The 25,464-nt window shown below is 38.2% G+C and overlaps 1 protein-coding gene across 1 annotated transcript; it reads left to right on the top strand.

The window, feature by feature from the left end:
• Positions 1 to 5,168: 5,168 nt before the first annotated feature.
• Positions 5,169 to 25,430, top strand: LOC111865313 (nitric oxide-associated protein 1). The gene is made up of 9 exons (XM_023853222.2): positions 5,169 to 6,364; positions 8,070 to 8,319; positions 9,484 to 9,702; positions 12,582 to 12,733; positions 12,920 to 13,064; positions 15,244 to 15,416; positions 18,091 to 18,239; positions 19,500 to 19,723; positions 25,045 to 25,430. Exons 1-9 carry the CDS (start codon positions 5,531 to 5,533, stop codon positions 25,227 to 25,229), a joined length of 2,331 nt encoding a protein of 776 aa, XP_023708990.1. The 5' UTR covers positions 5,169 to 5,530; the 3' UTR covers positions 25,230 to 25,430.
• Positions 25,431 to 25,464: the final 34 nt, after the last annotated feature.

Genomic DNA, 25,464 nt, shown 5'->3' on the forward strand with positions numbered 1-25,464 from the left:
ACCCCAGCGTGTAATTACCCCACGTCACAACCATCACTATCACAGTGGAAGGACCAAACAACACGTATGGATTATGTAGCAGTCACAATGTCTTAAATAAGACATAAGTTATAAATACTTTAATCGCTATTTTAATGTTATCCTTTTAATGTCAAGTTTTAAACTATACTTAAGCCACATTTGTATTTGTTAGTATAAAAATTAATACAAACATAATGTGAATTCAAATTGATTGATGACACAATTCAGGAACTAGTACCAGTATTCTTGTATGGCTGAAGGCAACACAAGAGAAGAGTCAAAACATGTGGCATTACCACCAGCAGCTAATAAAAACAAATGTTGACATAGTAATGTCTATTTTGTCTCTTTCAGAATTGTTGTTTTGTAGACTGTCCCATTATATATCTTTCATATGACACACAACAGGATTCATACCATAAAAGTTAAATAAGAAATAAGTTGCCATGATATACACATTAAGTTTCACAAAGATTTGTTTAAGAATTCGAAAGTTAATAGGGGTGATTGAAGACAGACAGCATAGAAATTTCATAAACCTAGTTTAGGAAACTAGGCAGAAAGCAAAAATTGGTTTTATCTCTGTGGCAATGAATCCCCCTTATTAACTTTTGAATGTCTGAACCAACTGTATGAAACTGTGTGTGTGTGTGCCTCTCTCATGTCAACTTAGCCCTTCTCAACAGAATACTTCATAAATCTCTCCTACCTGTCTGTGTGTCTCAATGTGTATCCCTCCTATCGTTGCTAGGCAAAGGCTTGGTAAAGTGTATTCTTCCTTTCATTGCTAGGCAATGCCATGGTAAACACATTTCCACAGCAGTAAACACACTGAACAATGCAGGCATTGTTCTAAGTGTGTCTCCATGAGTCTGTTTATATATTCCCTTATCCCTTCTAGGTAACAAATTGTAAAGACATTCCTGCAGCAACAAAGAATTTTGGAGACACCATTTGCTATGTGGTTGGTATCACGTCAAAAGAAACTAGGCAATCACGTTTTCCTTACATTTCTTGTATCAAAGTAAGGAAAGTAGGCTCAACGTTAGCAAGGACACTGAGAACACTCTGATCTCTTATACATCCTTCATACAACATGGACCACATAGAACACAAAGAAATTAGGGAGAAATACCATGACAGACAGAGAGCAAGGTGATATCAAAAGCCTATTATATCCAAAATAACATAAGTAGGGCAAGAAAAAATTTGAATATTACAAATAAAAACAATCATGGCATTGATAGTTCCACATCTTCCCTCAGGCCTTCACAAAATACTCTGTCTAAATTGCAATACTTCTACTTTTTGAAGTGTGAACAGAATTCATGTGCCATCTGCAACGCCATCTCCAGTTGTTGCAGTATTTTTTTTTTCTTTGTGCATTGGGAAATTTCTTCCTTCCTCCTTGCCTTCAGTTTATCAAAGTTCAACATCTCTCTGTATGCCCTCTGCAAAGAACCAATTAGCTTAGTGAGACTTGAAGAAAGTTCTGATTCTGACAATTTATATAGCAGGACAGAGTTCCATGTTATGTCGAAGGCTTACTCGGTATCGAAGAACACAGTAGCCTTTTATATATTATTTTTTAAATTAAGGGTGACATGGTCTGCCAACCTCATACATTGAAGTATGATACTGTGATCTGCTCGAAAGCCAAACTGACTTGCATTTAGTAAGTTTCTTTTCACAATTTGTTTATTAAAACTGTCACAACACAACTATATTAAGGTCAGTGCCTAATTTGGCCCTGCTACATGTTTCAGCTATTAAAAGCTGTCATCAGGCAAATACATGGCTAACATATATACACCACTGAACTGCAGTACTAATAAAATTGGATACAATAAGATTAATTATATTAAAATACTTGGCATAGAATTACAATAAATTATATTATATAAAACAAAAGTTATAGTATAAAACAATAAAATTCTTTGAGTGATGCTTTACATCATCGAGTCAGTCGTTGGTTTTGTGATTTTGTTGTGTTCCCACAGACAAATTGGAGTATTCTATATTTTGTGTATATATAATAAACTGTTTTGGAGGCTCATGATATAGATGTAGTAATATTAATGTTATAGTTGGTGCCTGATCTTACAAAGTATTGGCCGTTCTGTAGGGAATGTAAACAACGACACGTTGTTTACATTCCCTACATAACGGACAGTACAATACATCAACAGCATCAGGCCTACCATCAAATTCACTATGGAAGTTGATGCTAATAATACCCTTCCATTCTTGGACGTTTTGGTTATGAACTGACCACAAAAGTGTACCGGAAGCCTACACATACTGGTTGTTATCTTCACATCCAACCACCTACATGTAAAAAGGTAATCATTCATAGTTTGGTCAACCAAGCAAAGGTCATATGTCAAAACCAGAAGGATTTTAACAACGAAATTAAAAACATAAGACATGACCTGATGCTCAGTGAATATCCAAAAGAATTCATTGACTCTGTAATGAAGCCAGTGGCAAGAAATTGTCCATCTTCAGACAGAGTATAGTAGGGCACCGTAGTCATCCCGTATGTTAAACACTATGCCATGAAGACATATGGAGAAGTGGATCACATTTTCTTGAACTTGCACTAGTTAGAGGTGACTGCTCAGCTTTATGCCCCTGCCACTTTACCCCCAAGGATAGAGCCACCGGTAACCATTAGATTGGAGGTTGTGTGGACGACATGGAGAAAATTCTTAACCCTACCGGAACTCAAACTCCAACCCCTCAGTCGTCCAGCCTGTAGCCAGTCAGTATACCGACTATGCTATCACAACTCCTCATGCACTGAAAAATTAATCATGTAGCCCATAGAATTTTTAACATTGATGGATATAAATTACAACTGCGCAACACAAAGCAAAGTTTTCAGCTTGAAGAATAAGAAAAAGTGGCTTTGTCAACTTCTTCAGGAAGTGGTCAACTCATCACACTCATGACTTGCATGAATGCCATTGGAACCATTGATGGTTTTCCCCAGGAAAAACATGAAGAGGAACTTGTGGATAATGCACTAGTTGGTTCAGTTTCAACTTGCCATCCAAGTGATTTTCTAGAGACTGACATAGTAACCAGCTGATTTGATCATTTCTTCAAATTTGTGAAGCATTCGAAGTTCAACAAAAGAACAAAGATGTGATTAACAAAGCCATAGAACACAATATTAAGATTCTGAGTCTTCACCACATATGGTGAATAAAGTGCAACTACTTGATGTGAGATTTAGGCACCCCTCAAATCATGATAAGTACCCAACTCTGTGGAGCTGAATCTGCCCCGAGAAGCCCCCAGTCGCTCAGCTACTCAAGAATTTCCCAAAATTGTATGGAAACATAATGTTCATTACCGTGTTCACAAGAGCCTCCCACTTGTCTCTATCATGAGCCAGATCAATCCAATTTTTGCTTACGAACGAAGCCTTCATTTCCACCAATTGTGGTTTCCTTGTTTCTCCTAGCTTTGCGTCTTTGGACTTTTTTATTTAGGGCTATGGGAAAGCTATGCAAAGCTAATGAATGGATCAAATCATACCTCAAAAACAGGTATCAAAGAGTTGAAATAAATAATAAAAACTCAGTCATAATGCATTTTCAAACTGGGGAATTATAAAGCAAGGTGTTCCACAAGGATCAATTTTAGGTCCCTTACTTTTTCTTCTCTACATAAATGATCTATCTAAAACCATCAACAATAAATCTAAACCAATTCTATATGCAGATGACACTAGTATAATATTTAAGAACTCTAAATTTGAAAACTTTAAAAATGACATAAATATTGTATTTGAAGCCTTAAACAGATGGTTCGAAGCCAATTTACTCTCATTAAATTTTGATAAAACCCATTACATATCATTCACAACTAAAAACAACCACCAAATTGATCTGGACATCAGTTATGCCAACAAATTAATCTGTAAAGTACTTGATACAAAATTCCTTGGAATACATGTAGACAGTACACTGTCTTGGAAAATACATATTGAACAAATTATACCTAAATTAAATGCAGCTTGCTATGCGATGAGATCAATTAAGCCTTTTATGTCACAGGAAACATTGAAGATGGTTTACCATGCCTACTTTCATTCTATTATGAACTATGGATTAATATTTTGGGGGAACTCTTCACATAGTGTAATAATTTTTAAAATACAAAAGAATATAATTAGAATCATTACAGGATGTAGAAGTAGAGATTCATGTAGAGAATTATTTAAGAAATTAAAAATTCTACCTCTTCAATCACAATACATATTATCGCTTCTCTTATTTGTTGTTTACAACAAAGATAAATTCAAATTAAATTCTGATGTCTATAACATGAATACTAGACAAAAATATAACTTCCACCTACCCTCATCAACTTTATCAGTATATCAAAAAGGAGTCTACTTTACTGGCATAAAAGTGTTCAACAATCTGCCACAAAGTATTAAAAACTTGGGCAATGATACTAAAAAGTTTAAATCAGAGTTAAAGAATTATCTACATGCTCATTCCTTCTACTCTTTAGATGAATACTTCAGTGTAAATAGAGAATGATGTAAAATTAAGTTATATTAATTTTTAAGCCAAAATTGCCTGTACTTATGTATGTAACCTTTTGACTTGTTCTGTATCCAAGGGTACTAACCTGCTTAGGATTTATAGAATGTAAATAAATTCAATTCAATTCAAGGTGTACAGTCAAAGAGAGTGCATGCTGATTGAAGTCAAAGCATGGATATCAGCAGCAATTGCGAACACTACGAAATACTTGTTACAGCGCGTCTTACAAAAGGTACGTATGCGTGGGACGTATGTAGAGCTGGTGCTCATTGTTAAGTATTTCGCGCATAACAAACTTTCCACTTGTGTGTAAGAAACGCTGTTTCAGTTAATAGATTAAATATGCAAACAACTGCCCCGTATATTCTCTTTCCTAAACTGCAGCTGCATGAAATCCCGGCATTTCTCCTAGTAGACACTGTATCTTAGAAGCTGTGTCTTTTAAAAATGAGACTCAAATTGTATTTCTTGGAGGAGTAATCATAATGATTGTGGCCCTAAATAGCAATCCTACATAATAGTTTTCTCATTGTAGAAATTCGAATTTTAGCGCGGAATGGCCATCATTACTCATGCGGTCTCGTACTCCTCAGCTCCTCACCACGCATGCTGCGATTTTCTGGTCAAGGCGAGGTGTATAGCGGTGTGTAGCAATATGAAAATGCGTGTTAGGTAGAGAAAGAAGTGAAGTTACGACAGAACTCGGGGTGCGGAAGTGAGTAAAGCAGATACTCGCAAGAACCCCCAATTTGGAAACGATTTGTATAGTGACGTTAGTGTTTCATGGTCTCTCGACTACTTTTAGTTTAAAACCCTAACCTCACCAATCTGCCCACTCCTTCGCCTCAGTATTATAAAATATTCGCTCCTGTAGACTTATTTTCAGGTTTACCGGCGAATTATGTGAACAGTTAACCATCATTATCGAGTGTTTATTCCAAGCAATGGCTGTATGTTGGAATCGTTTACAAAATTTACAGAAAAGTGTTGATCGTTTTCTGAAATTTGGACCCAGTGCTTTATTTTTGGTGCAGGTAGAGTGTTCGTATCAAAGTTTTGTTCGTACAGCCTTTATGAAAGTACGTGGTTGTAAATGTTTGTCTACAAGACGGACGTTTGTATCTACTCACCTTTGTGTTCAGAAGCAGGATTCGATGCACCATGATAGAAAATTAGAAGCTGTGCAAGAAGCAGAAACAGAAGAGTTGAAAAGAAAATTTGAAGCCGTTAACAGTAAGATAATATTTAACACAGTTTTAGAATTTTCGAAATTAAATGGGAACTGGAAAAGGAAAAAAATTTTAAAGGATAAGCAAGAAAAATTAAGAGTTTCGAAAATAAATGAGAAAGATGCTATGAAGGATATTCCAGTTGCTCTGAAGTACTTAAGAGATACACCAGAAATTCATAAAACTAATAGTGATGAAGTAGAAACTTTGCCGGAAAATGAAACTGTATGCCTTCCTTACAGCATTGAAACAGAATTGGATACTACTCTTAGCAGCAGAGTTAAAGATAATGAAAACAAACGCGTTGATCTTCCATATCAAGGAATGTTGAAGTTTTCTGAATTGAGTAACTCAAGTTGGACCCGGTTACCTACAAGAAGGTCAGACATCAGTGTTTCTAATTGGATGTCAGATTATGAATGTTATGATGAAAGTGAAGATGTGTTTGAAAATCCCAGATCATGGGAGCTGAATTATGGAACACCAGATATGAATGTTCCCCTTAGTGATGTGCCTTGTGGAGGTTGTGGGGCTATGCTTCATTGTCAGGTAAATTTCTATACTCAATTCAGTTCAGTTCAATTTTATTTCATCCATGAATCATTATACATGATATGGGACAAGTCAAAGATTAATATTAATACTAATAGTAAATAGTAATAAGANGAATGAGGATTGGCAGGGGAAACCGAAGTACGCGGGGAAAACCTGCCCCAGCGCCACTTTGTCCATCACAGATCCCACATGACTAGATCGCAGCGGTGGGAAGCCAGCAACTAACCGCTTAAGCTGTGGCGCGGCCATTCAATTCAATATGACAATATAATAATGAATGACTATAATAATTTAGCAATCTTGAAGTGGTCTGTGGTCAGTTTCTGTGGTCTTGAATCTTCTTTAAGATGGCACTAGGCAGATAATTCCCAGAAGCAGTCATGAAGTTAACTGCTGGACATTGAATTTATGTTGATCCTCTTTTGGGGTGATGGCACTGTGTAGAAACTAGATATTCTTATGGGTAATAGGGCTGATATCACAGAAGTTGATTCACAGACCCTTACTCAGTGGATTTGCATGTTTCCTCCACAAGATGTGCAAACAGTTACAGTCTATGTGAACAGTTCATTTCATACTGGGTGGGTGATATTTGCTAAATATATATTTTACCATTGTGCTTACTTTCATGTTACCATGGCAGTTTATGTCTTGATAAATATTCTTAGATTCATGATGTGTATTTATAATTACGGTCACATACTGTGAATGTAGGATTTATGGTTAACTGTCCTATCCTATGCTGCGATTTGTGTGCCACAATGGTTTTTGGTGGGGGGGGGGATGTGGAGTAGGATAGAGCTGGGGGAAAAATAAAAAATTTGAAGACAATCTTTGAATATTTAGGTCATTATCAATTTGGTGGTCTTAAAGCTGGCCCATGCTAAACCGAGGCATGTTATATCTCACTAAAATCTCAGTTTCATTAGTCTTCAAATTAGTTCATTAGAGCAAGAGTTATAGTAGTTTTTATGAGCAGTATTATGTCCAAAAAGTGCAATTTGTTTCTGATTTTGTATTATCTCATATGAAAAGAACTATGAGGCTTACCAGGTATCATTGAAATCCATCTGTGAGTTGCTTTGATTTCACATGATAATCTTTGTTTCCTGAATCCCAAATATTTGGGTAATCATGAAAGTCCACCATTAGACTTTATCCTGAGCCATTTCATTTCAGTTTACAGTGTGTTTCTGTGAGATCCATTTTAATATTATTTTCCCATCTACATCCAGGTCTCCCATGTAGTACTGTTTTGATTAAATCTTTTAATATAATTATCATTCTTAAAACTTTGAAATGTGGAACAGTTGATAATCCTGGAAACTAAAGTACTTTGCTTGAACACCTTTCTGGGAAAATCTGGATTGTTTGGTTATTCTTATTGTAGTTAGGTGGTATGTTTATAGTTTCCAAAGTGTGTGGCATGTATTAAAGAGAGTAATTTTGGTCATATTGAGTCATCTGGTTATGAACAGTGTACTGTATTCACAAGCGGGAGGTACCTATATGGGATTTTGGCCAGTTCAATGGCTGTCTGTTTTGTGGAATAGTGCCTTGAACTCTGCTATAAATGCTTCTTGTGTATTTTTTGTACATGGATACTCTCTAATCCATCTGATGTTAGATAACTGTGCTGCTGATACAGTTGAATAAAAATAAAGTATTATGATTGTATGTAAGATCTGTATACTTTCAGGACACGGCTATTCCAGGCTACCTTCCCAGTGAGCTGTTTAAGCAACTAGATGAGGTCTCACTGCGTGCAGTTGTCTGTCAGCGCTGTCACTTCCTGCGTTTTTATGACACTGCTTTGAATGTGATTGTTTCTCCAGATGACTATCCAAAACTAATGGCCCATTTGAAGGATACAGTAGCCTTAATAGTTCTTATGGTTGATCTGTTGGATTTTCCCTGCAGTATCTGGCCAGAAATTATGCACATTGTTGGTAAGTATAGTCTTACAACAACTAAAGTTTAGTGTCTCATTTTCACGTATTGTGACCAAGCAGGCTGACAGAGTTGTAACATGTCAGATTTGTGTTTAGGCGGTAACTAGTTTGAATCCAAGATGAAATACCAGTTATCCTGATTGAGTTTTTAGTGCTCTTTTTAACTTATTCTAGACAGGGGCCATATATTCATGCATATGTGATTATCATCAAGAGAATTTTGTTACATATGTACATTCAAGCCATTTAAGAATGTTTTTACAGACACCTTAAGAGTTATGTGGCTGCACAGGATAGAGAAATACAAATTTTGGAAAACATTTTTTTATTTGGATTTTTTGTTCCAAAAATTCATGGAGGGTGGCATAAGGCTGCCTCCCCCCCACTTGATGGTGTCGATGGTCCCATGTTTTGAAATTTAAAGTCCAGAAACTTTAGATGTTTAACTGAAACATAATGATCCTTACTAGTTGGCTCCAAGAATCAAGAGTCCTATTATAGTCTTTCAGCTGCTCAAGGTATACCCTGCATTTTATGAAGCATTTATCAAGCACAGAAGTTCTTGACTATGATGAAAAAGTCTACCACAGGACACTGTTTGGAGTCAGATGAATCTAATCTATATCCTCACACCTTTTTTCTTTAAGCACAATTTTAATATTATCTTGTTCTCCACATGTATGTCTCCCAAGTAGTCTCTTCCCCCTTTAAATATTCTGACTACATTTTCTTATGCATGTCTTAATCTGTACTGTGCATGTTACATACACTGCCTGTCTGATCTTCCTTGGTTTGAGCATCCTGAAAATATTTGATGAATAGTAGGAATTGTGAAGTGCATTGTTGTGCAATTTTTTTGTGCCTCCTATTACTTCCTCTTTCTTGGGTTCAAATATTCTCCAAACTTATCCCCATTCTTAAACACCCCCAACCTGTATTCTTCCCTTAGAATGAAAAATCAAGTTTTGCACCTACACAAATTAACATGTACATTCATGAGAATGTATTTTTAATGCATGGATTTCAAATAGGAGACTGGAAGATAGATTCTGAACTGACTGGTAGCAAGCATTCCAAACATTTAATCTGTTCTTAATTCCTTCATAATTTTGATTTTGATTTATCACTAACTGCAGATATTTCAAATGTTCTTTGTTATAGGTCGTAAGCAACCGATTGTAGTGGTTGGTAACAAAGTGGATTTGCTGCCACCAGACAGCCGTGGGTATCTTCATCATATGCAGAAATGCCTGGCTGAAAGTGTTGCTCACAGTGGCATACCACCTTCAAATATCAAGCATGTTGCTTTGATCAGTGCCAAGACAGGGTATGGAGTAGAAGAATTGATCACCAAACTGCATAATTTGTGGGCATACAGAGGTATGCAGAGCTGACATTTCTTATTCATAAATTTGTATGGTATAATGACTGTATGCGTGTGTAGTTTATTAGATCAATGTGTTGCCAGGCAACAGCTCTGTAAACACAATAAACACCCACAACAGTAGAGCAAGCTGTGTTTTCCATGTGCCCAGCAGTTGGTGTAAGATCAGTGATGTCACACATCAACAGTAGGTGTCACATCACGTGATATGTTTCCTGCATATCCATCAGTGCATGTGCTGTGACATCACACAGCAACAGTAGGTAGGGGTCACATGATATTGGTCAGTGTTGGTCCCTCGGCTATATAAGTGAGTGACAGAGTTCTGAGTTCATAGTTCAGTTGAGTTTGTTATAGAGAGAAATAGTAGCAGTGGAATAACACGAATGGAGCAAAGTGGAGAATCAAGGAGGGTTCAACAGTTGAGAGTACAAGGAAGAGAATGGAGCTTAAATTGTGAAGACTGAGTACAGATTAGGACAGAGGAGTACAGAGAGATTGAAGATGAGATAATAGGAAGACTTCATAGTGATTTGAAGTGCTAGTTTCTGTGATGAGATGCATTGCCAGGAGACAACTAGTGGAAACAGAGAATCCTAGTGCATGTGCAACTGTGAACTAGGAAGTGTGTAAATCAGCAATAGCACTGTATTGCCTGCATTTAAGTGTAATTAAGAGAGTGTGTAACCAATGTGCTTATAAATCTGATCATCTGAACTAGAACCCGTCATTTTCATCACACATGCCACCCTACACTTGACACATGGATCCAAAATGTTTTGTTTTGCTTGATAACTGGAAGATTTGAGGTTTTCACGGCAGTGGCTATGAAGAATGTTGTCTTCTGGGAAGTGTTGCTGTATAGATGTGAACCAACGTTTCAGAGGAACGTATCGCATCCATCTTCAGGGTAGAAAAATCCACGAGCGAGGAACCACTGTGAGTAGGTGGCTATAGGTGGATGCGATACATTCCTCCAAAACATCAGTTCGTACAAGATCTACACGGTGCCACATCGCAGAAGACGGCATTCTTCATGGTTGGTAACTCTTTATCGCATTATGACTTATACAGTCAACTCTCGATTATCCGGGGGCGGATTAACCGGTTTGCGGCTTAACCGTGGCTACTGGGGCTTTTTTGAGGCTTATATGTTGTTTAATATTCATTCACTTTTTGTTTCACATGGTGAGTTGTAACACTATTTTCGCACTAGTGTGAACCGAGCTCTGCATTCTTTGGTCCCGTTATGCTAACACAATGTTCTAGGGTAGGGGTGAAAGAATGCAAGGATTTGTGGAAAGTTTCAAGGATAGATACACCGCCCCAATTGGTCTCTTTGTATCGATCTTCAAGTGCCTTAGCAAAATGTCAGGGTGTAAAAGGAAGCGTGTTGTGTTAAGTATTCAACAGAAAAAGGAAAATGCCGCGAAAAAGTAAACGACAATATTAAATTTTTTTAAGTGTTAAGTGTAAATATTCGTAAAAAGTGTTGGATGTTGTTGAAGACTGTGATTGAAATAACTAATTCATACTTCAGTGTAATGTAAAAAAAAAAGTATTAAATAGGCCATGAGATGACATAAAAATGAGGTTGAATAAATTTAAATACAGGTAGGCCTATAGTATTATGAAGATACAGTATTACAGTACTACTTTTAATAAAATTTGTGTTAACCGGGTTTTCGATTAATCGTGATTTCCATCCCCACCATTATCCCGGATAATCGAGAGTTGACTGTATTGCAGAATGCCAGGCAAGAAAATAAATAAATAAATGGGGAAAAATATTCTTGCTGTGATGCTCATTACATACAAAGCAAGCTCAGAAACCCTATCTGAAGTTTGCTGCAAGTTGTAGATGCTTAAATGTAAAGTAACTGTATAACAAATAGAAAGAAGGATCAGGATGTCAATTCTGTTCAAGTATTTGTGTTTCTGCATGTAGTAGCCATGGTATTACATGATAAAACTCATAGCATCCTGAAGTAAACCAATACGCACTATTATATTGAGACTGAAAAGATGTAAGATTACTGTCCACACTGCATGGACTAAATAAAGATGCATTGAGGGTTGAATGAAGTGTCACATTCAGCACTTAAATTTTGTTCAGTTTACGTGTGTTCGAAGTTGTGAGTTATGTGATGCCACACACACGCACATGCACATGTGAACACCCACACACCAAATTTCTCATGTGTGCTCTCTGTACATAACTATATTCTTCTGAATTTGTATGACTTTCCCATGTTGGGACACAGTTAACTTGACAATTCAGTTTGCCTCTTTGTGGGCATGAGTAGAGTATCCTGTATATATAACATTTCAATATGAAGTTTTAGAACTGGAAATGAAAATATGCATACCAGCTAAAAGAGACATCAATTACAAGTTTTTGTGATTGGTTATGCGTTGTGTTCAGTTTCATTATTTGTGTTGGCTTATAATTTCGCTTAGTGGGGGGTGGAGTCCAGCTGGGTCCACTTGGCACGGCGGCCACTGATTGGCCTGTTGTACTTGCCCCGGGTGATTATGATGATGGAGCAGTGGGTGGAATGAAGATTGGCAGGGGAAACCAAACTGCTTGGAGAAAACCCTCCCCAGTGCCAGTTTGCCCACCACAAATTCCACTTTACCAGACCCAGGATCGAACCCGGGCCGCTGCAGTGAGGAGCCAGCGACTAACCGCCTGAGCTGTGGTGTGGCCTAAGTGTCTATAAGGAAGGATTCAGAATTTAATGCCAATATACTATGAAATTTCTTGCAGTAAATGTCTTTGACAGATTCAGAGCTTAATTTGTTTTATATAAGTATGAAGAATTTCCTGAAAGAGAGTATCACTTTGAAAATAATTTTATTGTGTATGTTGCAGGAGATGTATACCTACTTGGATGCACCAATGTTGGGAAATCGACCCTGTTCAATGCCCTTCTGCGGTCTGACTACTGCAAAGTTAAGGCAGTGGATCTAATACAAAGAGCCACAACTTCGCCCTGGCCAGGCACAACAATAAACCTCCTCAAAGTAACTGCTTATTATAGCATTTCTTCTTTTCTCATGGCTTATTTAGTGATACCTTATCATCTGCCTAGGTCATGTAACACAAAATGACTACATGTAAGAATTATATCGAAGCACCTGAAACCTCATACCTGTGAAAGTGTTAAAATTATTTTTATTGGCAGTTTAATTCTTCTCATTGTTATGTAGTTTCCTATTCTGCGACCATCTGGCTGGCGTTTAGCTGAGCGGACTAAACGTATACTATCGCAAAGGCAGCAACTTGAGGCAGAACGCAGGCTGCATTACAGCCAGTTCAAAGAGGATACGTCACGAAATCTACCAGCTCTCATTGGTAAGACTGCACTTATAGCTATCCCTGTGTCTGATTATCATGAAGCGAGGATGTATAAAGGGACATGGATACAGACCTCAGCAGTAGATGAAGATAAGTGACTGTGTAGCATATGAAGTTCCCATGGGAGTGCTTACAAAGAGTTCTGTCTTGTGTAATATAATGCCATATAGTCCACTGAATAACACTATATTTCAGCATCCTGTTGCATTGATGTATCACTCTACACGTTCACTTCTGTCTTTAATACAGCTCTGTTCACAATCTCTCCTAAATATAAATAACATTAAAATCACAATCAACTGCTACATGTTTCAGCCTTACTTGGCCATCCTTAGGCAACTGTTCACTTTTCAAAATTGCCAAATTGCATAGTGATTAATTCTAAATATATTTCAGTGCTATTGCATTTTTGTCATTCACATTAGAATACATTTGTTTTGAAACATAACTCCTTATCCTTTCTGCTGCTATTTTCATCTTGCTGTGTCTGTGTTTCCTGTAATGTGCAATATATGTTTATGATCTTTGTTGCCAAATTTTTAATTTTGGTAATTGCTTTAATATTGCTTGCTTGTGTTGTTTTATTTAGCTCTACGAACATTGGCATAGTGTTATCATTATTTTTATCTGCAATATTTAAAGATGTGTTATTAATATTTGTATTTGCTATTTTTATGTGTTTGTATGTTATTATCTTTTTATATACGAGTACTTATGTTCCTCATTAGTATGTATGTTCCCACAAGTTGAGTGTATGTCACTTTTGTAAGGGCATCCCGATGAGGTGGATTTTTTCAGTTTACCTAATCCTTCCAGCCGCACTATGGCCCTGGGGTCAACACAGCCTCTAACAAAAATGAATACCAGGAATATTCTTGGAAAGTTCTTTGGTGTAATAGGTGGCCGGCGCGTAAGGCTGACAACCTTACCACCTTCTATGAGCCGATTGTCTAGAAAATGTGGGAACCTCAACATCTCACAACCCTATGGGCCTCCGCGGCCTGTTAGAGGGATACCTTTACTTTTTTTACTTTACTTACATCATTGTATATTGCAGATAAAAATAACAACAATAACACCACACCAATGTTCATATGGCAAAATAAAACAGCACAAGCAAGTAATATGAAAGCAACTACCAAAATTCAAAATTTGTAAAATTTTACAGTAACAAGGATCATGAACATATATTATACATCACAGAAAACACAGACACCACAAGAGAAAAATATCATAGGAATGGATAAAAAGTTCTGAAACAAATGTATTTTAATGTGAATGATGACAGTGCAATAGCATTGAAATATTTTGACTTAGGAACTAGAATAGTATGGCGATTTCAAAAAGTGAACAGCTGCCTGAGGATGGCCAAGTAAGACAAACATGGAGCAGTGTTGATTGTGATATTAATGTAATTTTAAATTAAGGAGAGATTGTGAACAGATTTGCATTACAGGCAGAAGTGAATGTGTAGGCTAGTCCTTTGAAAGTCAACTGAGGTTGTGGAAGAACATGTTGCTTCCATTTTCAGGGTCAAAGAATAAGCCAAGCAAGAAACCAGCATGAACATGGAGGCAGCATGTCCCTCTGAAACATTGTTTGACATTCAATGGACTACATGGTTTTATATCCCAGAAGAAAGAACTCTTCATAACCACCACTGTGAAAACTTCAAATTGTACATAACTCTTCATCTAGTGCTGAGGTCTACATAATGTCCCTTATACAACCTAGAATCATGGCACTCGGTCAGAGAGATAGCTTTAATATTTTCATCTTGTTGTGTTTTATATTAAGCTACAAGTAAAACTGTATTTTACTTTTTGAGACCATTAGCACAACTTCACAATATCTAATGTTTTTATTTAAAAATACTTACATGTATCAGCCATTTTTTAGATCATGATCAGGTGGTAACATACCAGAAACATTGATAAGTTAACTGTAGAAAATAGAGCAAAACAGTTCACTAACATTTGTCACATTATGCCACCTGAAGATGACCTATGAACAAAGGTCGAAACGTGTAGTGGGTTTTTAAATAAAAACATTAGACACCACAAAGGTTTGTTGATGGTCTCAGAAAGTAAAACGCAATTTTACTGATGGTGCCTATATGTATATGGTATTTTTCTCCCATCATTCTTCAATTTTTATTCTTTTTATTTTTATTCAGGACACATTGGAATGACCTTCTGCCAAAAGCAGCCTGTCTCAAATTTAGATCCTTTTTCCATGGAAACTTCCCCAGAAGGTCCCAGGCCCTTATCTGGCTTGGATCCTTCAGATGAAATGTATGCAAAAAGTAAATGGTGCTATGACACACCAGGAGTTGTACATCCGGACCAGGTGTGTAGTGAAAGTGCAAGCATCAAAGATATTGTCACATATTCTGGTAACATGACAGGTAATGGATCCTGAATTATATGAAGCAATTTACTGGATATTCACCAAGTGGAACTACAGTTAGTTGTAACACAGCCTTACTGTAATTGTAACTCTTTGTAACTATGGACAGTGATGACACCACACGAGCTAAAGGCTTCACTTCTGACTTCCAACTCCATCTTCTGTGTTCGCTTGTATTCTGTCCTCTTTTGGTCAATTCTCTCTCTGAGGTAGGTTCTGGTCAAACTGTACGGAGATCACCTGCAGCAGTAGAGTCCTTGTGTTCCTAGCTCTTACTCTTTTGACTGGTTCATTGCCATGCGAACAGCCTTTACCTATCCATTGTAATGGAAACGTTTCTATATGCATTGCCTAGGAATCAGCTTGACTCCATATGCAATGCATTGTTTCTTCAGCTCTATTTGTTGCTATGGATACATAATTACTGAGCCATTGTCTAGCCATGGGCACCTGGCTCTGCCTCCACTATCACGGCTCTCAGGTGTCATTTCACATTATGATTATGATAAATGTTAGCAGTTAACCCACTATGGTAGATTAATTAATTTGTAAGCCATTGTAATGGGGTTTTATTATGGGTAGGTACCATCTTTTTCTGTCCAAAATTACCCTTTGTGTACAGGTGATATTACAAGTAAAAATACCTGTATTGTGTTATTTTATAATGCTGTATCAACAGCCAACGAGCCGTTTTGTTATACATCTTGGTGGAAAGTGCCCTGCTTAGAACAAATCAATTTGCCTAGTCCATTACACAAAGTTCAAACCTATGGGTGGTTGCAAATAAAAATTGCCTGGATTGAAGTAGACTGTAGCTCATCCTGAGCAGCTCCCCGATAAGATGTGAGCCGGTCCAGGCATACCACCATTATTTTTCTTTCCACATCACAACACACCAGAGGATACGAACAATAAAGATCCTTCTTTTAGTTGGTGCGGGCACACTACCTAGAGTGACCAGTGCTCCTACATCTCCGCTTTTGCTTTGTGTGTAGTCTTCTTTCATTTTGGAGGGGGTCAACCCCTCCACAATGTTCTGAATCCTGACTGACATTTCAGTTCTTTGCTTCATGATCTCCAACATGAGAGCCTTCCTGAAGATCCTGCTGGATGTCCTTTTACTTCCGGGACATAGCTGCTCCTTTACGTCTTGGTCCCTTATTCCATTGCCTCCCTTCAGATTCACCCGATGTATCTTCTGAATGTGTGTCCATGCTGGATTCTTCGCATGGCCTTGGCCTTGCCCTTTCCCTGACAGTGTCTTTTACGCTGTGCAGGAATGGCACAGTGGGTCAACTTTTTCCCAAACCCACCATTGCCTTGGGACCATTCATTTGGCTTACTGCTGTGCCTTACGGCTAGATGCCGGTCCCTATACTGTTCCTTCAGTGGCCAAAAGTTTCCTTTGCAGCTTCCTCCTTAGGGACCTCCTCATGCTTCACCTTGGACCCTGTTTCTTCTGGATTTGCCTCCAAATCCGTGTCCTCCATCTTTCCTAGACAGGCCTCAATTTCCTTTAGCTGGGAGTCCATCCTGGGCAACATCTTTTTGTGATGGACAGCTTACTTGGCCAGCATTTCTTCTTTCAGGTGTGGTTGGCAGGCTCTCACTTCCTTTAGATTGGTGTCTGCTTTTGCCTGGTTGGCTTTCAGTTCTGCATTCTGTTGCATTTCCATAGCGTGGTGATATAGCTTCTTACTGCGGTCTCCACGTCATGTGTTGGGATGTGATTCCAATCCAGCCACTTCAGTCACCATCTGTCACATGTTTGTGTGACCATAGATGGGATTTGGAATGGTGAATAGATTTATTGACCGCTTAGAGGTTGTAACTACAAATAACTATAACACTATCATCATTTCCACATTTACAGTTCACTAGAGCACACAGTCTAGTGTTCTCAGTCTGTTACTAGATGTTTCCTGGTAACTGCTCCAAGAATGGCTATTCCTCCGCCTCCAGCTCAAGTCCTGTCTTCACAGCCTCCCATACAGATTATCAACTAACTTGGGCCCTTGTTTGTAACATCTTGACATGGATCATGTAGAAAACACACTTCTTCTATTGTTGTAGTCCAGCTGTTGCATTATTAAGAATCTGCTGCCCAGCAACGGATGTTGATTCATTGTTTGTTTTAGAGGAATGTGTTTACCTAGCCGTTGCCTAGAAACGGCCCTGGTATATCCACCCATCTCGCTGTCATTGCATAGCAATGGCTCTACACAAAATACTTATAAAAAATTGTACAAATGAATGGTTTTGCAGATTTGATTGATACTTGTATAAGTCATATAGAACATACTTAAGAATGTGTATTAAAAGATTGTTCAGATAGTTGATTCATTACGCAGGAAAGTATTTTCCTTTTTGAATGTTAAAAATATTCATTCATTTTTGTCATTTTTTTTTAAGAAAAAGTGTCTCTCTATGCTGTGTGGTATATGAAATTAATAGAAAGTCCTCATCAAGAGGATCTGAATCATCAAACAGATATGTAATTTTAGTTGTCATTATTTAACCTGTGTATACTTTAATTCACAAATTACTAGTATGAACACAGTATATTTTTTAAATAAATTTACAGAACTGACTCAAAATTTTGATCACATTGCAGGTAATCCATTTACTGACAGCAGAAGAATTGATGATGACATTACCCAAGAAATTGATTTCCCCAAGGACGTACAGGCTGCAGCCAAATATGTCACTGTTCATTGCTGGCCTTGGACGACTGGACTATGTTGAAGGGAATGACCCCATCAGGTATCCAAGGGAGCTCTGATAATGACAGATGAAATCAAGTAATCATGCAGTTTACTTAAAATTTGTAATCAGAATTAGTCCTCATGAGGAATTTGGCTTAGTTTATTGTTTGGCAAATGAATGACATAAGTTGTATGAAATATACATAGTTTTATAGTATTGGTTATCTTTCTTTTTTACATATTTTCATAATTTAAATTTGTTATAAAACTGAAAAAAAAGAAAATATGAAAGAGTGTTTTATATTAATTGTGGCATAGTCTGGGTGCATAGGGTCTTAACTGTTTCAACTGTGGGATCATGGGGTATGAATTATATATGTCCAAGTTTTCTGTGTTGACATCAATTATTTAGAATTAATTTGAATCAGAAAAGTTGGATTTTCAGATCTGTGGCAAGAGAATATAAATTATATGTTCCAAAATAAAATCAGAACATATTTATGCCAAGCTTGTGTGTGCCTGTCATCCTATTGAAACATCAGGATCCTCCCCCTTCCCCCATCTGAAATGTCCAGAAACCAGTTGGCTGATGAGGAGGACCCATTCTTTTCTGCAAACACTCCACAACCACGGACTGGAAAATGAGTATGAGATTTGGAATTTCTAATGTCAGGAATCTGTATAGGACAGGTTCATCAGAACATTAGTAAGAGAATTAGTGAAGTTAGATTTAATGGGAGTACAGTTGGTCAGAAGGAACCAGGGTTCTACTGAATAAGCAGACAGTTATACATTCATACATAACAGAATCATATCAGCAGGTAAGAGGGTAGATTTTGCTAGAGATAGGATGTGTGTAATACTAACAGGTCACTGGTGTGATGTTACTCTGAATGTAAATGCCCCACGCTAAAAGTGATGGTACAAATGATAACTTTTATGAGGAACTAGGATATGTATCTGATCAATTCCCTAAGCATCATGTGAAAATTTTGTTATGATATTTCAGTGCAGTGGGTGGAAAACATGAAGGGGAGAGAATACATGCAAAACCTAGGTGTAGGTTGGAGGATAATATTAAAATGAAATGATCACCCTTGGATATGGTTAGAGAAACATGGTGTAAGGATGTGGATTGGATTCATCTGCATCATGATAGGGTCTAGTGGCTGGCTGCTGCAAATACAGCAGTACACCTTTGGGTTAGTTTTAAGCTCAATTTTAAAAATTTGTATTTGGATTCTGTGTAGATAGTTGCATGTAACCATAGCAGTTGAGTTGGAGCCAAGCAAAGTGATAACATTAATCTTCTCCACAGAATGACAGTGTTTGCATCTGGCAGGCTCCCCATTACCATCTGTAATGTGGATGATGCAGAATATCTGTACAAGACATTGCTGGGAACCAGGTTTCTTGGTGTGCCATGTGGCGGGCCTACCCGCCTATCACAATGGCCCATGCTGAGGGCTCATCCTGAGACCATTGAACTACATGGCATTGGGTGGAAGAAGAGCTGTGGGGATATACTACTCTCCTCTTCAGGTTGGTTTACATGGGTGTAATATATGAAACATTCCTTTCAGATTTGATCTATAGGACATCTCTTATTAAGATCATTTTGTGTAAAATTAGATTAACAACATATTGAGCACTTATTGTATGTTTTGATACCTGAGTGATACCATGCACACTGGTATAACAGTAATTCTGCTTGTATTTGGGAGGTATACAATGTGAATTGCATCTGAGCTAGTGACCTTCCTGACCGAAGGTTTTCTTTGTCATCATTGTCTTCTTCTTCCTCCTTTTTCTCTCCCCCCCCCCTACCCCCAAAATGACCTGAGAAGTAATGGTGATTAATGAATGAGGCATGTGATACTTGGTCTGGTATTGGGTTGTAAATATGAATACAAATTTTCCAAGAACCATTTGTTTTTTTGAAAATAACAGACATGGAGGATCATTTAGGTTGTGTGTGAAAAATATCAAGTATTTCACATCAACAACAGAAACTTTATTTTTCAGAGTTTGCTTTATTAGCCTGCTTTCCTTATTTTTAAAAAAAAAAGGTGGCTTATGAGGTTACCTTGCTGTCTGTGTGTCTGTGTATCACCCCTTAACTTCTGAAAGCTGGAATACTGGGGCCAGAAGGGACAACCATTAGAATACCATACAAACATATGTGACATGGCATGACACCTGAAAGCTGGAATATTGCAGTCAGAGAAGAAGTGTAGGAATGGCCATTACTAGGCAATGGCTCAGCAGTTAGGTCTTCCAACTGTTGGGTTGTCCTCTTTGTATAACTTTGGATTGGACTACAGAGAAAACTCTGCTGTTGGCGTACTTTCTCTGTGTGTCTGTATGTGTATCCCCCCCTATGTTCGCTAGCAATGGATTGGTTGTCATGCAGTGGCTCAGGAGACATGTTTCAGTGGCGACAATTACACACAAACAGCAAGAGAAAAATTGAGCTCCAGTTTTAATTGTATGAGAAAGTAAGTAAAAAATTAGTATATCAGAATTTATGTTAAAATGCATTCAGAATTACTGTAAATTACTGATTATTCTCATAACACACGCACACATCAGCTGTCATTTTATAAATACCTGGCCTCATGAGATAGGGGCTCACTGCCCTCTTTATATATATTGTACATACTGCCTCATAAGACTACCCCTGAATTTTCAATTAATATTGTAAGTGTGGGGCTATATTTGCCAGATAAGGCATCTATGAACTACCCTTTTTTTAAACTGAGGTTCATTCAGGTCCTTCAGTGTTATCATCAGCATCTGACATCAGTTCATTAAGTGCATGCTGAGATACATGTAAGTGACTCGCCATATGGATCAGACTCTGAATCAGATGACATGACTTCAGCGTCAGTTTCCCCTTCATCTTGCCACAGCAGAATCTCCTCCATATCGTCAATTAAACTGGATATACACAGTTTGAAAGGCCTGATGATATTTTTTACACTTGTATCCTTCCACACTTTGATGATAAAATGACATAGTACGTCTAGCTGATTAGCATGAATATTCACGTCTTTTATGAATGGGTTTTTGGCAGAACATCATTTATGCTCTTAACACTCACACAGGTAGATGTCTATGTTGTCACTTGAATCTGGTGCATAACTGTATCAGCTGTTGTGAATAGAGGATGGTGTTGAATTCATTCCGATGACATTAGGGGCCACAGGGGATGTAGCTTGTGAACAATAACTCCACTCTTCGTGAGTGATGCCTCATCAGTCCGCAATATGTGGCACAAAAGTCGGGCTCATCTACAGGTTTTGTAGAAACCTTTGGCAGAACTTGAGATGATGATCATTAACCCCTGCCTTTAGAACTTGCATAAGTTATACATGAAAAAGATACTATTACTTTTCATGCAGTGTGCACCAAACTGAACTCTGAGTGAGGCCTCTTTCATATGTGAACTAGTGAGTGCTAGTCAGGGCAGTATTATGTATGGCATTTAACATTTCTCTTTGTTTATGCATCAGACTTGAGGCGTTACATAATTCAGTTTTCTTTCCTGTGTTGTTCACTGTACTTTGTGTCAATAAATATTACATTACCAAAGCCTGGAGTTCTTTCCTAAAACTCTGCATAGGCAACTAGAAAATATTTTGACACACGTAATCTAACAACTTTATTCAACAATTACGCTTTTCAGTGAATTCATTCCCTTTTCCAATGCAGTGTCTCATTATCCAAAACTACCTATGGAAGGAATTATTATGAAGGGCATTCCGTATATAATGCTTCCTATTTTTTGTGTTAATATGTAATGTCTGAGCTGGATGTTGGCGGTGTTGTAGTAAAGGTTGAACCTTTCCGCCAATGTACTGTTAGTTTGGTTGTCATGTGACAGATAGTGACAGCAGAGCAGTCTACCAAAATGGCATCTGACATAGAAGTGCGTACAAAACAGAGATGTGTTGAGTTTCTCACTGCTGAACAAATTGCACCCATTGACATCCATCAGTGTTTGCTAAAGGTGTATGGAGACAATACAGTGGATGTCAGCACAGTGAAGCGGTGGGTAGTGTGTTTCAACAATGGCGAAAGTGAAGTGCACGACACACAACGCCCTGTGCGTCCCTGCTCAGCTGCCACTCCTCACAATGAACATCGCCTCAATCATCCATACAGATTGGCAGATAACGACCAGGGAACTGTGTGCACAGCTTAATATCGGCTATAATGCATTGGAAACGATGTTGGGGAAGCTGGATTATTGCAAAGTTTGTTCCAGGTGGGTCCCACGGATGCTTACACAGGATCACAAGACTCATCGAATGGAAGTGTGTCAGGACCTGCTGCACCAGTTTGAGGCTGAAGGTGACAAGTTTCTGGACAGCATCGTCACCGGAGATGAGATGTGTCACCACTATGAGCCAGAATCCAAAAGACAGTCCATGGAGTGGCAACATCCGGATTCCACAAGAAAAAAAGAAGTTAAAAACACAGCCATCGGCAGGGAAAGTGATGTGTACAGTCTTTTGGGATAGGTGGGATGTGATTTTGTTGGATTTCCTGGAGCCTGGTGAGACTGTCAATTCTGAATACTACAAGATGATGCTGACTAAGCTGAAAGCCTGCATTTCCCAAGTCAGGCCAGAGAAGCAGACAGCCTTTCACTTGCAACACGATAACGCTAGACCCCATACCAGTTTGGCAACCACCGCCCACATTGCAAAGTTTGGCTGGACTGGCCTACCACATCCACCTTGTAGCCCTGATTTAGCACCTTCAGACTTCCATCTCTTTGGGCCTATGAAAGATGGGCTACATGGGCAACATTTTCCAGATGATGCTGTCATTGCAGCTGTAAGAAAGTGGCTGGCCTCTGCTGGCGCACGCTTTTACAGCGCGGCATACAGGCTTTTGTTCATCACTGACAAAAGTGCATAATGAATGGTGGTGATTATGTAAAAAAAAATAACTGTAAGTAACCTATTTAACTATGTTATTGTGCTTTCTGTATCTATTGTAGTTTTCATTAAAAAAATATGAGACATTATATATGGAACGCTCCTTGTACATTAATTCTATGGCACAACTGCAAGCTGCTGTTTATATAATTTAGGGCCCCTTCAGGGTTTCAAAATTGACCAAGGTCAGTCCTTTGTTGTTGGACCGAAAAGCAAGTTGCATGATGCTATGTCAGGCCTGGTAGGTCAGTGGGTGAGTAGCTCTGTTGAACTTATTTTGCAGGGAAGTGGTTGCAGTATTTATTATGCATGAAAAATCATTGTCATAGAACAGGAGTGTTCTGAGCTACCTTGCTTGAACCTTCTCACTGAGCAGGTTCGTATCACAGTAACATTCTAGATTCATGTTTGGGAGGTCCTTAATATTTCAGTCAGGACAGCAGTTATCCTGGCTGAAGTTTGTAATGAGTTTCCTCAGTTCCTTCAGGTAAATACCAGGATAGTACCGGTCAGGCCACAGCTATACCCTTCAAAATCCTTTTTAATTCATCTGTCATCCCACCATTCGACAGCTACTAACAGTGTTTAAAATATACGAGTACCCCCCCCCCATGTACTTTTCAGTCACTGTAGGGCAGCCACATTGTTGTAAAATAATGATGCACTGAGTTTCAGACGTATACTTGCAAAGAAAAGACCATCATCTTTTCAATACTTTCTCACCTTGTCACTCTTACAGGGCAAATGTAAACCAAAATCTGAAGGCTACCTGTTGTGTTGTTTGTAGTTCAGACTGGTAGTCCTTGGCAACGTCAAAAACTGTGTGAGAGTCTCTGTTCTCAAATTGTTTAAGCGTTCCACTCAAGTCTGTTTTTATATTTCTGGTGGGTTAGCACCAGATCTTCATGTGCAGATGTTAGGAAGACTTGATGAACCAATGTTTGGTTCCGCTTCAGTGTCTCTGAATTCTTCTTGATTGTGATTTCTACATAAGAGGTCCTCCTCCAGCTTGAACTGCTGGAAATTTTGGTACACTTGTAGGGTGGTACAAATTTCAGAAGGCCAAAACACTGGCTTTTGTTTCAGTCATATTGAAGTCATACACAACCTTTGCATGTATGTGCCAAGTGCATTGTGTGCCAGAGTTATGATGTATTTTCTGCAGCTCAGTATGACATGTTTGAGCATCCATTGCTTTCAACACAGCAAGTGGCAAACCAGTTAACTGGTACCTGTTTTATGTCAAGGAATTATATTGCATAATTTTCCATTCATATCTATTAACTATATTCCCAGCAGGGCCAAGAGATTTTCTCTTCTTTCTAATTTCCAGACAATCTCTGGTGTCCACTCAGCCTCATATATGGTGGATACTGGGGATTGTTTCCCCAGGGTTGAAGTGGCTGGGGCATGTAGCTGATCACTCATAGTGCTGAGGTTAAGAATGGTAGAGCTATACCTCCACTCCCTCATATACCTTCATGCTTAATTAATTAAAGCCCAGGTTGACTTTTACCTGTTTGCTGTGTTGGCTGAACTTTATATCAGAACCTTTCTTCTGGCCCCAGTATATAATTAAAATTAATGTATTTTTAATTACAGCCATTCCTTACAAGATGTTTTTCATTTAGTTCTTGTGTTGGAGTTTTGCTGTGTGACATAGTGAATTGAGGGATGAAATATTTTGGATACATATTCTGTAACACAATCATAAATTCAACCAAGGACATCTGTGTGAGAGAGGACAGTGGGTAGTGCTGTCAGTAGCAGCTGTATCTACTGCATGCTGGACGTACTGACCGGCATCACAATTTGTTTTTGAGTAACTTTTTATGAAACTGTTATCAGTTCGATGTTTGAATAACAGATAGCCAGGAGGTTACTGTATGTGTGCAAACATCCTGTCTGTTTTAGGTTGGGTTGCTGTAACATTTGGTGAGGGCAAAACATGCAGATTTCAAGCATGGACTCCAGGTGGCAGAGGAGTGTACTTTAGAAGTCCTGCATTGTTGCCCTTTGCTGTAACTACGTGTGGACCAAAAGTCCGGCACAGTCCAGCATACAGGAAAGGAAAGGGAATGTTTTGGAAACATGCATGAAGATTTGTTTCTAACTGGTATGGAATCCAAATTTTCATGTACTGAGAGAGCACTTCACATTACGTGAGACCTACCTACTGGTAATATACTTTTTAGAGGACTTATCCTAAGTAATACTGTACTCACAAACTAGTATAGAGATCTTGAAGAGCTGTGTTCCATATTTGGCAAGAAAATTAAATTTGAAGGAAACCTCACATACAAGGATGTTTATTCTTTAGCCACATATAAGTAG

The sequence above is a fragment of the Cryptotermes secundus genome, unplaced genomic scaffold (genome assembly GCF_002891405.2).
Source record: "Cryptotermes secundus unplaced genomic scaffold, Csec_1.0 scaffold3651, whole genome shotgun sequence".
In the NCBI taxonomy this organism is placed as follows: domain Eukaryota; kingdom Metazoa; phylum Arthropoda; class Insecta; order Blattodea; family Kalotermitidae; genus Cryptotermes; species Cryptotermes secundus.

Excerpts from the sequence above, each read along its gene's own strand:
- LOC111865313 (XM_023853222.2), top strand. The coding sequence starts at position 5,531 with ATGGCTGTATGTTGGAATCGTTTACAAAATTTACAGAAAAGTGTTGAT. Across the intron at positions 6,365-8,069 it reads GGGCTATGCTTCATTGTCAG|GACACGGCTATTCCAGGCTA; the intron begins GTAAATTTCTAT and ends GTATACTTTCAG. Across the intron at positions 9,703-12,581 it reads TAATTTGTGGGCATACAGAG|GAGATGTATACCTACTTGGA; the intron begins GTATGCAGAGCT and ends TGTATGTTGCAG.